This window comes from Sipha flava, unplaced genomic scaffold (genome assembly GCF_003268045.1).
Source record: "Sipha flava isolate LNK unplaced genomic scaffold, YSA_version1 104_pilon_pilon, whole genome shotgun sequence".
Taxonomy (NCBI): Eukaryota; Metazoa; Arthropoda; class Insecta; order Hemiptera; family Aphididae; genus Sipha; species Sipha flava.
The window spans coordinates 546,662-559,517 of NW_020271718.1; the positions used below are offsets into that span (position 1 = coordinate 546,662).

Sequence of the window (12,856 nt, forward strand, 5' to 3'; positions counted from 1 at the left end):
TCGGTGTTGGCGGCCGCGGTGCCGGCAGACGCGAATCCAGCGCCGCCGATCAGTTCGGGCCGGACACCGTTTATGCGGCACACGGACAACACGGACGCGGCGGCGGCGGCCGCTGCGGCCGCGGATGCGGGCGTCGACGTCTGCGTGCCGGTGTTCCAAAACGCCGACGACACGGACGTGACGACGGACTGCCTGCGCTGCTGGTACTGTTGCGTGACGGACATCGAGTCGTTGGCCGCGGGAGGCGACGTGTTGTTGCACCGCGACAACTGCTGTTGCTGATGTTGCTGCTGCTGATGCTGTTGCTGCTGCTGCTGCTGCTGCTGATGCTGCTGCTGCTGCTGCTGATGCTGCTGCTGATGGTGGTGCTGCTGCTGCTGATGCAGCGGCAGGTGTTGGTGTTGGTGCTGTTGCGGTGGTGGCGTCGTAGTCGTTTGAGCTACCGCTGACGACCAAGTCAACGGCGACGAGGGTGGCTGCGACGGCGGCGGCGGTGACTTGACCACGCAACTCATCGGGCTGGTCATCACCACCGACTCGCGCCTCTGCTGCTGCTGCTGCTGGTGCGCCGCCGCCGTGGCCGCTGCAGCCGCCGCAGCCGCGGCTGCGACCGACGGTGACGACCGTTCCGTCTTGTTGTCGGCCACCACCGTCCCGGACTCGTATCCCGTCCCGACCATGTCTTTTTTCTCGTCCAATATCTCCTCTTTGACTTGCACGCGTTCACCCACGTCATTCGGGTCCTGCCCGCTGTCCATGGTCACGCTGCCGCATTCGGGAGACGACGCCATCCTGTGCGATGGGCGACAAAATCGCAAATGTTATTAACGATGTACGATACAACTAATCAAAGGGTTCGCGTTCAGTCAACGGTGTTAACCGCCACAACCCATTGGTAAATAATGTATTACCGATGCGATGTGATCGGTGTACACGTGAGCGACGTCCTATAGCACGTGGTAGCGGAGGTATACACGGTCGAAGTTCGACGAACTTTCATCGAAACATTTTTGCGTACACATTGCAATTGAGCTTTTCGTGTTTCGTAACACGCGAAACGAGCAAACCCGTACTTAAAGTTACGGTTGAAATTCCGTTGGGTAAAATCACTTTTTTTTTTTAGTCATTTTTTAATTTTTAAATCTTTAAATGTTCAACTTAAAAACTATTCGAATTCATTCTGTACAAATTGATAAGTTACGTACACCGTACGCGCAAATATACGAGTACTTTCGGATCGGTTTCTTGTGCAAAATAAACTAGTGATACCCGCGAATTATGTTTTTTTTACGACTGTCCCTTGGTGACTTTTTTTTTTTACAAAAAATAATACACACGTGTTTACTCAGTATGAATTTTGAAGTAAATCATGTTTCATCTCCGCCAACACGACCACAGTTCATTATTTTTATTAATTAAGTAATTACGATTATTTTTATTATTGTATGCTTTAATATTTCCTACCTATCCATTGATATGATTAGACTGGGCGACGGTTCTGATCTGTCCAATCGGCTAGATGGAGACGCTGGGCCAGCAACGTCTGGTGATGAAGTACTCGTGTCCGCTATGCTCTCGCCTGTGTAATTATATAAACGCAAAATGTTAAAACACTCAAGGCGGTTTTTTTACGATTACATTGTTTTAGTTATATATTACTATAATTGTACTATAGTTTCGTATTGAGTATAATATATTCCGCAAGACAGATAAGATAAACGAACATTTTCAACTACTCCTTATTAGGTCACGCACTCACTAGGCTGGTAAAATATATACGATACGAACAACTACCGAACGATGCGTGATTTTTATACATATTTAATATTATACGCAGAAGAAAATACGTCTTCGCAACAGTCAACGTTAATATACCGCTTTCGTCCGAATAATACTACAATCACTTTGTCATATTCTCGTGACCATATTACATGAAGGTGAAATCTCACACGGAAAATGAAAGAAAAAATGTAGAATACTGGGTTTCGGACAAGACGCATATTATTTGTATTACTATTATTTTTATTATTATTATTATTATTATTATTATTATTATTACGCATTAGGTATTATTATTGTTGTTGCCGAGACGATACCGGTCAAATAGCTCAACCTACATTTTCTGGAGAAAAAGAATACTACTCTAGGAACCGATATAATACACCAAAATAAATAAAAATGACATTATGGAATTAGGTCAGGTCAGTTCTCATCATGAATACCACGTGGGTCAAAATACCGTACGTACAAAAAAACTACCGTGACAAACCCTTGGGGTTGTGGTTCCCATGACCTTATACAATGAAAACCAATGTCCTTTTGACGTCCTGATATATTTATTACCACAGCGATGGTATTGCAGGCTACTATTTACTGTATTATTATATATTCCTCCCCAATAAATAAATAAAGGAACTCGAAAAGAATTATACGGACGAGGAGTATGTACGTGTACCGTTTACTGTCAAAACAACACAAACATCGAATCTGGGATGATGCCGATTTGTTTCGGTCACTAGGTTAAGTATTTTGTTCCTGTCAGGGGTCGACTTCAATTAATGAAGATATGTCGTCACGGTTCAATGAGGGCAATACGACAACTGGTATTACATTAATAACGCCATGATACAATTGTGAACAGTGAATTTCAAACTTTCTCGATAAACACGCAAAACAATGTCTGCTCTTACACTTGCATTTTTTCGATATTTTTGGTTTAAACAAAATCAAAAAAAATTACATACGTTTTATTCACTTATTTTGTTCGCTAATGTTACTTGTCTCACAGCGAACACTGCAGTACATCGCATACTTACATTATTATGTTTTGAATATTATTTTTTTTTAATTTAATTATTGGTGTATCATGTGTACGATAAAAATAAAATAAACTGAACAAATATTTAAATGTCATCATAGCAAACAATTATAAAAATAGTTTTTTTTTTTTTTTGATACTTTTAAGTACATTTAAGAAATTCGCGTAACTTGTAAGGCACAACTGTAACTATAAAAACGTCGAATCATCAGTAAGTTAAATGGAATTAATCTAAATTTATGAATAAGTAAATAGTTTAACAGTGCGTACTAACTGGGTTATGAAGATATAATTAATATATAACAAAATAGTAATATATTTTAATAAAACCGTATAAAATTCATCGAAATGCTTGTTTATACGTTATATAGGTAATAAATAACACGCAAATGTTAAAGTTTATGTTTAAGGGGCGAAGCTATACAACACTCTATTTAAAAGGGTTGTATGCAAATGCAAAATATGAATGAGTAATAACAAGCTTATGTGAAACAAGTTGAAAAGTATATTGAATATTACGCTTAACCAAAAATTTTTTAAAATATTTCATATAATATTACACGTATCTTAAATAAAACGTAAAATGTGTATCGATTACTTAACTATTATGAGTAACTAAAACAGTTTTTTTTTTCCAAGCGCACCCATAAATTTTTTCAATCCTTGGAAAGGGCTTAATATTAAAAATGTTATCGTGTCTGATCTGCTTGGTATTAAAGATAAACACGTATAGAATTTTGTTTACTGTATTTTAAAGTTTAAAAAATAATCATGCTTAAGACTACCAATATATAAAAGAAACTGCGTTTTCGAGCACTAAGCTCTTTGAAAAAGTAAAATTTCTGAACTCTTACCGTCACTGCTGCACCTTGAATCTATTTTGCGCCTCTTCAGTTTCAGGTCTTGAAACAGACTCATGGTACTCAGGTCACACGGGGTACTTGTTAGGGTCATAATTCCTGTTCAACAAAACAATATATCATTACGATTATGTAAGTACGGCCGCCAAAGGAAAACAATCAATACAGTAGCAAAATATGATATGTAATGCATGGAATGTCCCACCGAATGGCACGTGTACGATGGTTATCACTAGACTACATTAAGTGTGTTTACAACAAATATTGGACGTAGCCGCACGACGTTCCATTCCCATATACAAAACGCGCTCGGAAACGCAGAGAAAAAAAATAAAAAAATAAAGCGAAACATTTAATATGATATTATTGTAAAACATGCGTGTACACACAATTCAACAATTACCTCACTTAATGTAAATATGTTTAACAAGTCGTCGGATATGATAGTTCAATATATTAATTTACGTAACAACGAATTCGCGTGAAAAACAATTCGTCCCGTAACGTAACAATCGTAACGCGAAGAGCAAAAAAAAAAAAAATCGACCATCGCGTTGCCCGTCGACGACGACGAGTGTGGGAGAAAACGCTATCATCTACCGACGCCGTACATACGCGTTCAGTCTCCGAGCAAATACTGTCACTTTCTCTTCAATCTTTTGTCGCGCGGGCACGAGCACGCCCCACGGCGCGAAACACCCGCGCTACGGCATCTCACTCCCTCTCGGTCTTTCCGCGCACGGGGTAACGCCCAACACCGTACGACCGAGGCGGCGGCGGCGGTGGCGAAGACAACGACAACTGATTTAAAATTAATACGCGCACCCGTCGGATCCAACGACCGCCTTTTGCGAACGTTTTCCGTTCGTTCGTCTTTCGTCCGCTTGTCGGAAACGGAAAAAAATAAAATACCGGGAAAACCTGGATGCGATAAAAGCTCGTGCGACGAGTGACTACCGCGAGAGCGGATGGCGCGTTGCCGCTGCAGCAACACCGTGCCGACGCATCGCACGATAATGTTGCGTTGTTACTAACGTTTAGGTATTTTTTTCGTTTGGTATATTTTTGATTTTTTTTTTCCACGGGTTTTTCGTTCTATCGAGGAATGGTTATCATTTTGCGCGTCGGACGGCACTGACCGCGAGAACGACGGATCAAAAACGATGTAGTTCGACGGTGACGACGGAGACGACGATTGCTACTGCGGCGGCCCGGTACATGATCGATGGCGATCAGTTCGGGAATGAGCCGCTGTTACGCGGCGTTGGAGAAAACCGAGAAAGAAAATAAAACGAACGCTTACACACGCGGCGCGAAGGCTTGTGCAATCTGTCTGTTTAATGCAAAACGAACGGTTTTTTTTTTTATTATTTATTTATTTTTATTTTATTTTTTTGGTGGGACTTACGGCCAATGGTAGATGAGGCCACAGACGGCGAATGATGACGGCGAGTGTGTGTGTGTATCGCGTGAAGGTTATAAGTGGGGTCGCCGCCGGTGTAAACGAAGAGGGAAGAGGTCGGTAACCTGCGCCGCGGTAAGTAGGTCAGCGCAGTGCGAGTTCGCCCACCCGTTCGGCGGCGACGGTATAACGCCGCTGTATATTTAAACATCGTCAAAACATACGCGCTGTGTATATGCACCTCCACGGCAACCATATCATCTTCACCGTCGTCATTACCATGCCTCTCGCGTTTCTTTCACCCTCTGTACTCATCATCCCGTCGGACTTACGGAGTACGTACGGCAGAGTCGTGGTCTGAGAACACGATATTATGCGTAGGACGTTTTCAAAAGAAAACATGTCGTTCGGACTGATTCTTCGCCAAAGCTGTTGTGTACACGGTTACGGAGTAACAAAAGAGTTTTTGAGCACTATATTTAGAGAAGAAATGTACGATTTCAAAGTTCATTTTTGACTAACATTTTAGGCGTTAAATTACTTTTTTCTATGATCAATTTCATGATTTTCAACTCGTTAGGTACGAAACCAAAGTGTACACTAACTGTGGAAGTCAATTGAATACTAAATCTAGTACCTACATAGCGTTACCCTAGACACATACACGGGCCAATAAGCGATAGCGAGATTGAGTATAAATTACGAGTTCGCCGAATATTACTCCGATTACACAACTCGATAAATAAGTAAAAAAAACAAACGTGCGGCCGGTTTTCGATTGTTTTTATTCTTCTATTTGTCGATTCGACGTAACGACTATACATAGACAGAGAGAAACAAATGAACGGTTTCGACTATTACTATTATTATTATTATTATTATTATCATCATCGCCAAACCGGATTGCCAGACCAAACGAAATTTGTTCGTATACGTTCTTTTTATTTCGTTTATGTAATAAGCATTTCACTCACTGGTTACATCTTTCGCAGGTATCTAAGAGGAACCTAACCTATTTATAGGAACATCGTTTACTGCCACAGCGTGACGGCAACGCGAACAACCGCGGCGCGCGCGTTGGCCGGGCGAAAAAAACATGGAAAAGTTGTATAAATTATTTGAACGTCACACTTTGAACTGCTATGCACATGAGTGATGAATATCGGTTTTTGTCCGCGACATCGTTATTTTATACAGGTATGCCGGCGATATTAGCACCTCGGAACAAAGAGGCGTTAGTTTTGGTTGCAGAATAATTTCGGTATATTGTTCCACGGTGTTCGGAAATTTCTTTTCAACCGCCGCGGCTGTCACGAAAAATAAAAAAAGGAAAGGACTATAAAATAACGCGTATCATATATAAACGATCGCAATACACGTACGCGCGAGCGCGCGATATGTTCAATCGTTATGATAGGCGCGACACAGTCAATGTTTTATTTCTAGGCATTCTTTACGCGCCGGACCGTGTCGATTCTTGGAGGTTTTGTTTTGTCCGAACGTCCTTCTATTAAATTACGTCCTTAATATTGTGTTAGGTACGGCGTATATGCGCGATATACCTCAAACTCGACGGATAGAATGTGAACAGAAGCAAAGAGACAAAGATTTATACGTTCACATCCCGCGTGTCTTTTAAAATGTACATATTGCGTCGGGAACGACCAAAAGATAAGCAAAAGATAAGTTCGGTCAGTGCGAAAGTTGTTTGCCGGTGCAACGTATATGAAAAGAAAATCTTAGGTGATGGATATGCACAATCCGCATACTCATTCCATCCGGATGATAGTTATATGGTTAAATTATCGTTTATACGTATACGAGTAATAGTAAGTGTAATTATGTTAGCAAACGTTGTCGGATCATTAGCCGAGCTCAGTAAAAATAATAGTAATAATAAAAAAAAAAAAAAAAACAATAATCGGTATTATAATATTATATAGGTCGAATTTGTTTTCCAAACGTTCGTTTTATATCTGTAATATGACGTCATATCACCATCGGATTCATCAGCGTGTTAATACCGTTGTTATTTCCGACGCGATGATAATACAACTGAACGCGATACGATTACCTATAAACAAAATATAATGCTATATCCAGTACAGATTAAAAAATATACCAAACACGTATTTTATAGGCAGCACAGGAAGATACGCAATAGAATATAAAATAATAAATCATGATTCCCTACGCTAAGGAATGAAGTCGTTTGGTGTGTCGGTTTCTGCACATTTTCTTTTGCCCCGAAAACTTGCGTTCATTTCGTGTACGCAGTATATTATAAATCACCCGAAAAAAAAAACATGCCAATTAGTACAGCGCTAATTATTATTACTATCAAAATGTTCTAACTGTTTCGGCATTAAACCATTATTATTACTGTACATGACGACGTTTTGTTCTTTCGCAACCAGAGCAGAGTGTCTTTTTATTTTCGTTTATTCGTTCGGTTGTACGCGCATATTACACATTTTATTTTTTTCCTTATGACCAATCAAGTTCATGTTCACGAATCGTTACGTGTTGTGTGCACATGTACACGTTACATATTTTATTCCGCGCCTATTACAAATAATGTCAGCAGCGGTATCAAATGTAAAAACGCGACACAAGCCAAAAGCCAATCGTACGAAAATAGAACACTCCTTGGAAGATAATTCTACGTCAACAGACATGGGAGACGTTTTCGGCCAACAACTGTGACATACATTCGATTTTAACATATTCCCCGTCCGCAATGTACACTCTTCCGACGTACGGTTGATGCGCGCGCACGCGCACGCGCGTTCCCGATGACAATGTTGTACATAACAATAATATGCTCGCCGCGGCCCGGATGTAATATTCCGGCATCCGGCTTACACCTGCGCGTCGGTTGTGTACATCTACCCTACACGTGACAAGACGTTGGTTTTAATTTTTTTTTCCGGGTGGAGGCGTGTTATTATTGCGGATCTGATTCATATTCGCGATTGAATATAAATATGTTCAACAATTGCAGTTTGACTGAAAATCAACAATTACCTACCAAGGTCTGTAATGGAATATTAAAAATGAAAAAAAAAAATGCTTTTCTGACACATATTTTGTGGAACATCAACATCGATCGTTATTTATATTTAGTGATATACGTTGCGCACAAAAATAATCATCGAGCAGTCATTGTTTTTTTTTTTTTTTAAACAATAAGTGACCCAAGTTTAGCGTGTGCGAATTTGCACACGTAGCATTACCCAATGTGTAAGCCGTTTGATGTTTTGCACCACTATAATCCACGTAATCGTATAAACACATTGTCGTCATGTCGGACGTGAACAAAGTAGGTAGGTATGCGTGTAGAAGGTGTAATGTGCACGAGAGAAAAAAATTTATTTCACTCCGGATTTCAACGAACCTAACCGTCAGGTGTTGTTGTTCCGGTGACTGCTGTAGAGATTAAATTTATGTTTTTTTCGGCGTCCAAGTATTTATAGATAAAAATATAGGAAAAAAGTTAAGCAACGTTTTATCTTTGCGTTATTATTTTCGCGTTCTACGTTTAACGTTTTAGTCCGGTTTGAGCGATAAGAGGAAAATAAAATAACCGGCTGCCTATATCATTGGAAACGAGTTCAAGGCAAAACGGGCGGCAAAAACCTCGCACCCGTTGTCGGCCGGCCAACGACCCGGCGACCGAGATCTCGGTTAGTGCAAAGGTCGTTTTATGCGATATTTTCGTCCCCACTCTCATTTAGAGATCCATTTAGTAATGTAATAATCAATGATCATAATTAATTTGGCCGTCATCCGTCAAAACGATTTGTATTTGTGAAAGATTCCCATTATATATACTAATATTTATATTATTTACTATACGCATAATAATTACACACAAGATGTATATCAAAACGTTCATCGTTAACAATTCATAGCGGTGTTAGCAAAAATGTACATAGGTTTTAATTCGTCTAAAAAAAATTTCTGTTAAAAGTTAATACCACATTTCGTAATATTTTCATTGCCGGTGTATGTATAAAAACGTACCTATACGGCTTAATATTATATTTTACACGTGTTGTTGTTATTATAGAAATACGTCGAGGTAATTATAAAAACAGCTCCGTTCGACAAGATTGAAATTATTGTTGGATTTTTTATTACTTTTAAATAATAAAAAATATCATTATCATTATCCAGAGTACTTTGTTGATATGTTCACACAATAAAAGGTGATAAGCGATTTTACGTTATTATGTATGATGGCACCCAGCTAGCAATAATGTTTTGACTTTTAAAGCAGAAAATGATAACTATACGAATAACAAGAGCGTTAACAACCTAAATGTATGTACTTAAACAGTGTTATAAGCACAGTTAAAACGTATGGTTTAAATTATATTTTTTACTCACACCAAATATTTTCTATTATAATCAAAAATTTTGTTTTTTTGGAACACATTTAATATTACCTATTTAAAAATAATGACTGTACAATGATATTATTAGTTTGTGCAATATAATATATTTTATACATTTCACATAATTTTTATAGTAAAATTGTACTTGAAAACATTTATTAAAAAAACTACTTAATTAATAATGAGTTTTCCACACAGAAGATAAAATATACGAGTACTATGTGTACATTTTAAACTGTATCAGTTATCGTTGGACAAAATAAAACACATCAAACATAAATAAAATACATTTGGTCTTGCTTTCAACGTCGTTATAATTTGAAAAAATGACATCATTTTTAGTTGACTAAATTAATATTTATCATTACTTATATGTGTTACATGTGTATAGGCAATATATTGTAATAAAATGTATTATTGACGTTTTGTTTATTAAATAAAAATGTTCAAATGTAACTACTTTCAAGTTTCAGTATGTTATTAATTATTTTCAATTATTGAAAATAATTATTATTCCTAAGAGGATTTAATAATATTAAGTAACTTATAATTCAATTATAGTTCATAGTTATTAAATAAACTAACCAGGAACTAAAACTTCCTTAAATATAAAATAATAATAATGTATATGATTTATTATTATTTATTATTTATTTACTTATTTACTATACAGCATATTATTACTTTAAATTGTATACAATAATTTATATAACTTTAATGAAATTGTTGTATTTAAATAATTAGGTTTTAAATTTGAGTTTTAAAAATTACCATAGATAATATTATATAATTATTATTACATGCGTGAAAATAATTAAAATTCCACTGAATGAATGTATAAGAATTAACCGTACATTTTTTTTAAAATATTAAGTTAATTTAAAACATTTATAAATGTATTAGATATTAAAAAATAATAATTGTCATTTTTAACACACTAATTTAACTTTTTTCTACCGAAATTGAATATTATTTAAATTTGAATGAATTATTTTCTTTTTTTTATATATTACATGCATATATAATTTGGACGTTTGGTCATGATTTAAAAATATTAAAGTGTGTACTTAAACATTAGCGACCATAGTTGACAAGATTACGTATTTAATCTAAAACACCTAATATAGACTTTTAATTTCTATAAGTACTACTAAAAACCGTTATAAAAACTACATCATGCATTATTTCATTCGTGTTTTGTTTATTTGACATACACGTTGTAAAAAAATAAAATCGAACAATAGTTCTACTGTAGGTTGTCACAATAAATAGGTCCTTGAAGCTTCAATCTGCCTTGAACCATACCGGCCCAATAATTAATTCCAGCACCGATCTATAGGTATACGTTTTTCCCAATCGTTTAAAGGTTATGACGTCGACATCCTTCTTAGAGATTAAAAAAAAAAATAATAATAATATCCATCTACACCTAACTATACAGATAACGATATTGTATCGTTTAGCATTGACCAAAATAATACATGGATGTATAAACTGATGGGTCACCGGATCCATTAGAGACAAAAATAAGTGCAATGCGTTGGTACACGATTAATCGGTATACTATGTAAATGTAAATATTTCTCCGAAAATATATGATATACGAGTTGTGCGCATACGTGTGTCTGCATACGTGCGTTACCGATCCGTGTTTCACGTACCTATAGACAATCTGGTTCGAATCTAGGACGTACAGATAACAAAAAAAAACTAGGGGGATCGCTTATCAATGGGAAGTATACGCAAGCGGCGAGAAATGGACGAAAAGGCTTTGGTAACAGATAAAATGAAATTGTTGTTTTAATTATATTAAAGCACGATTACGACATTGCAATAAGACAACGGCGCTTCCAATCGTCGGGTCGTATCAACCGGGCCAAGGTTATATTGAAGCATAGTCCTATCACGCTTGCACATCAAATAAACGACATCGCGTTCGAATACAATGAACTTTACGCACTTCGTTACTTTCCCCCTCCCCTCCTAATCGCTTCTACGTTTGCAGCCGACGTTGCTATTTAGGCTCTTGTGTTATAAAAATACTTTGATTATTTTTATTTTTATTTTTTTCTACTTTATACCAAAATTGTGTATTTACTCGTACCATGTTATTAATCAAACTTGTGCTATAAATACCTCGCAACGGCACAACACATTGCATTTACAAATAAATCAAAATTGTTTTTAATCATCGTACAATATTTTCCGTAATTTTATTTCATATTCTTTATGCCAGAATAACCCACTCGGTCCGTTATAAATATCATATAACATACGAATCAAAACTTTCCAAATCACGAGTTGTCTGTTAACATGTTGTGAATACAATTAATCTTATGCTTTTTACCTAGTGCTTTTAAATATACACGTTCAATAAAAATTAAAATTTATTTAAAAAAAAAAACAAAAAGATTCCAGCAGTGTAAATATTTCAGCAGATTAGCAATTGCACAGGAGATATTTATCTAATATTTCCATAATTCGTTATACTCGATGTCCCTGGACTAGTTGCACGAAGGTGGACACTCAGAAGGTCGTAGAGGGTCAAAAACCTCGATGAAGTACTTTTTTAGAATACGGTCACGTTATGTTGTTGTTAATATATTTGGTAATTTGTTGAATGCTCGTAAAAGTAAAAACAGTCCCATTCAGCCGAAAAACACCCATACATTATGTCGAGTAGGTAGGTATATACATAACTTATAAAATAACAATATAAAATCCACATGATATAGTATTAAATCACAACCAATTTCAATGACGGTTTTTACATTAGTATACACAACATGAACCTGAAAATAACAGGTAATATGATCTTAGTTAAGGTTCACTGAAAATTAAAGGTATACTTGTTTTGTCCAACGCCTGTGTCATTTTATCTTAATCTTCTCGGATCTTCGTCTTACTTCTAACACTGCTTTTTTCAAAATTTTTTATTCCATCCGACTTCTAAAACACAACCGTAAAAGCTTTTTAGCTCAATTGAAAATATGGTTTGTCCTCCACGCCATTCTTTTTTAACAATATAATCAAACTGAAAATATACTTCTAAAAAAAAAATACATTTAAAAAAATGTATTTTTGCAAATTTTTAACTTTAACTATCTGAGTTTTGAACTAAATCGGTTCTCAGAGAGTAATCATTACGAACTATGGTTTGGGTTAGCTAACACCTGGCTACACTGGTTTTAGCCCAAGGCCTGCGCGCAAAAGTGAAAGTGACAAACTAAGCGGCATTGAGCCAGTCCATCTACGTTAATGTTAAGGAAGGCGTTTTGATTATGCAGGTTGTAGCAATGTAAAGATCAATGAACTCAGTAACAGACAAACACTTTGAGAAATTTAAAAAAAATCTTTGTGCAGTACATGATAACCA

General features: G+C 36.7%; 1 protein-coding gene across 1 annotated transcript in view; it reads right to left on the reverse strand.

Annotated features, from left to right (window-relative positions):
* LOC112683990 (hormone receptor 4) overlaps nt 1–12,856 on the reverse strand; it is a 76,201-nt gene that overhangs the window by 10,455 nt on the left and 52,890 nt on the right. Inside the window, exons 3-6 of the mRNA XM_025555273.1 lie at nt 12,330–12,429; nt 3,673–3,777; nt 1,465–1,579; nt 1–792 (exon numbers count right to left, since the gene is read on the reverse strand). Of these exons, the coding sequence (XP_025411058.1) occupies nt 1–792; nt 1,465–1,579; nt 3,673–3,777; nt 12,330–12,354 (1,037 nt within the window). The 5' untranslated portion in view covers nt 12,355–12,429. The remainder of the gene's footprint in view (nt 793–1,464; nt 1,580–3,672; nt 3,778–12,329; nt 12,430–12,856) is intronic.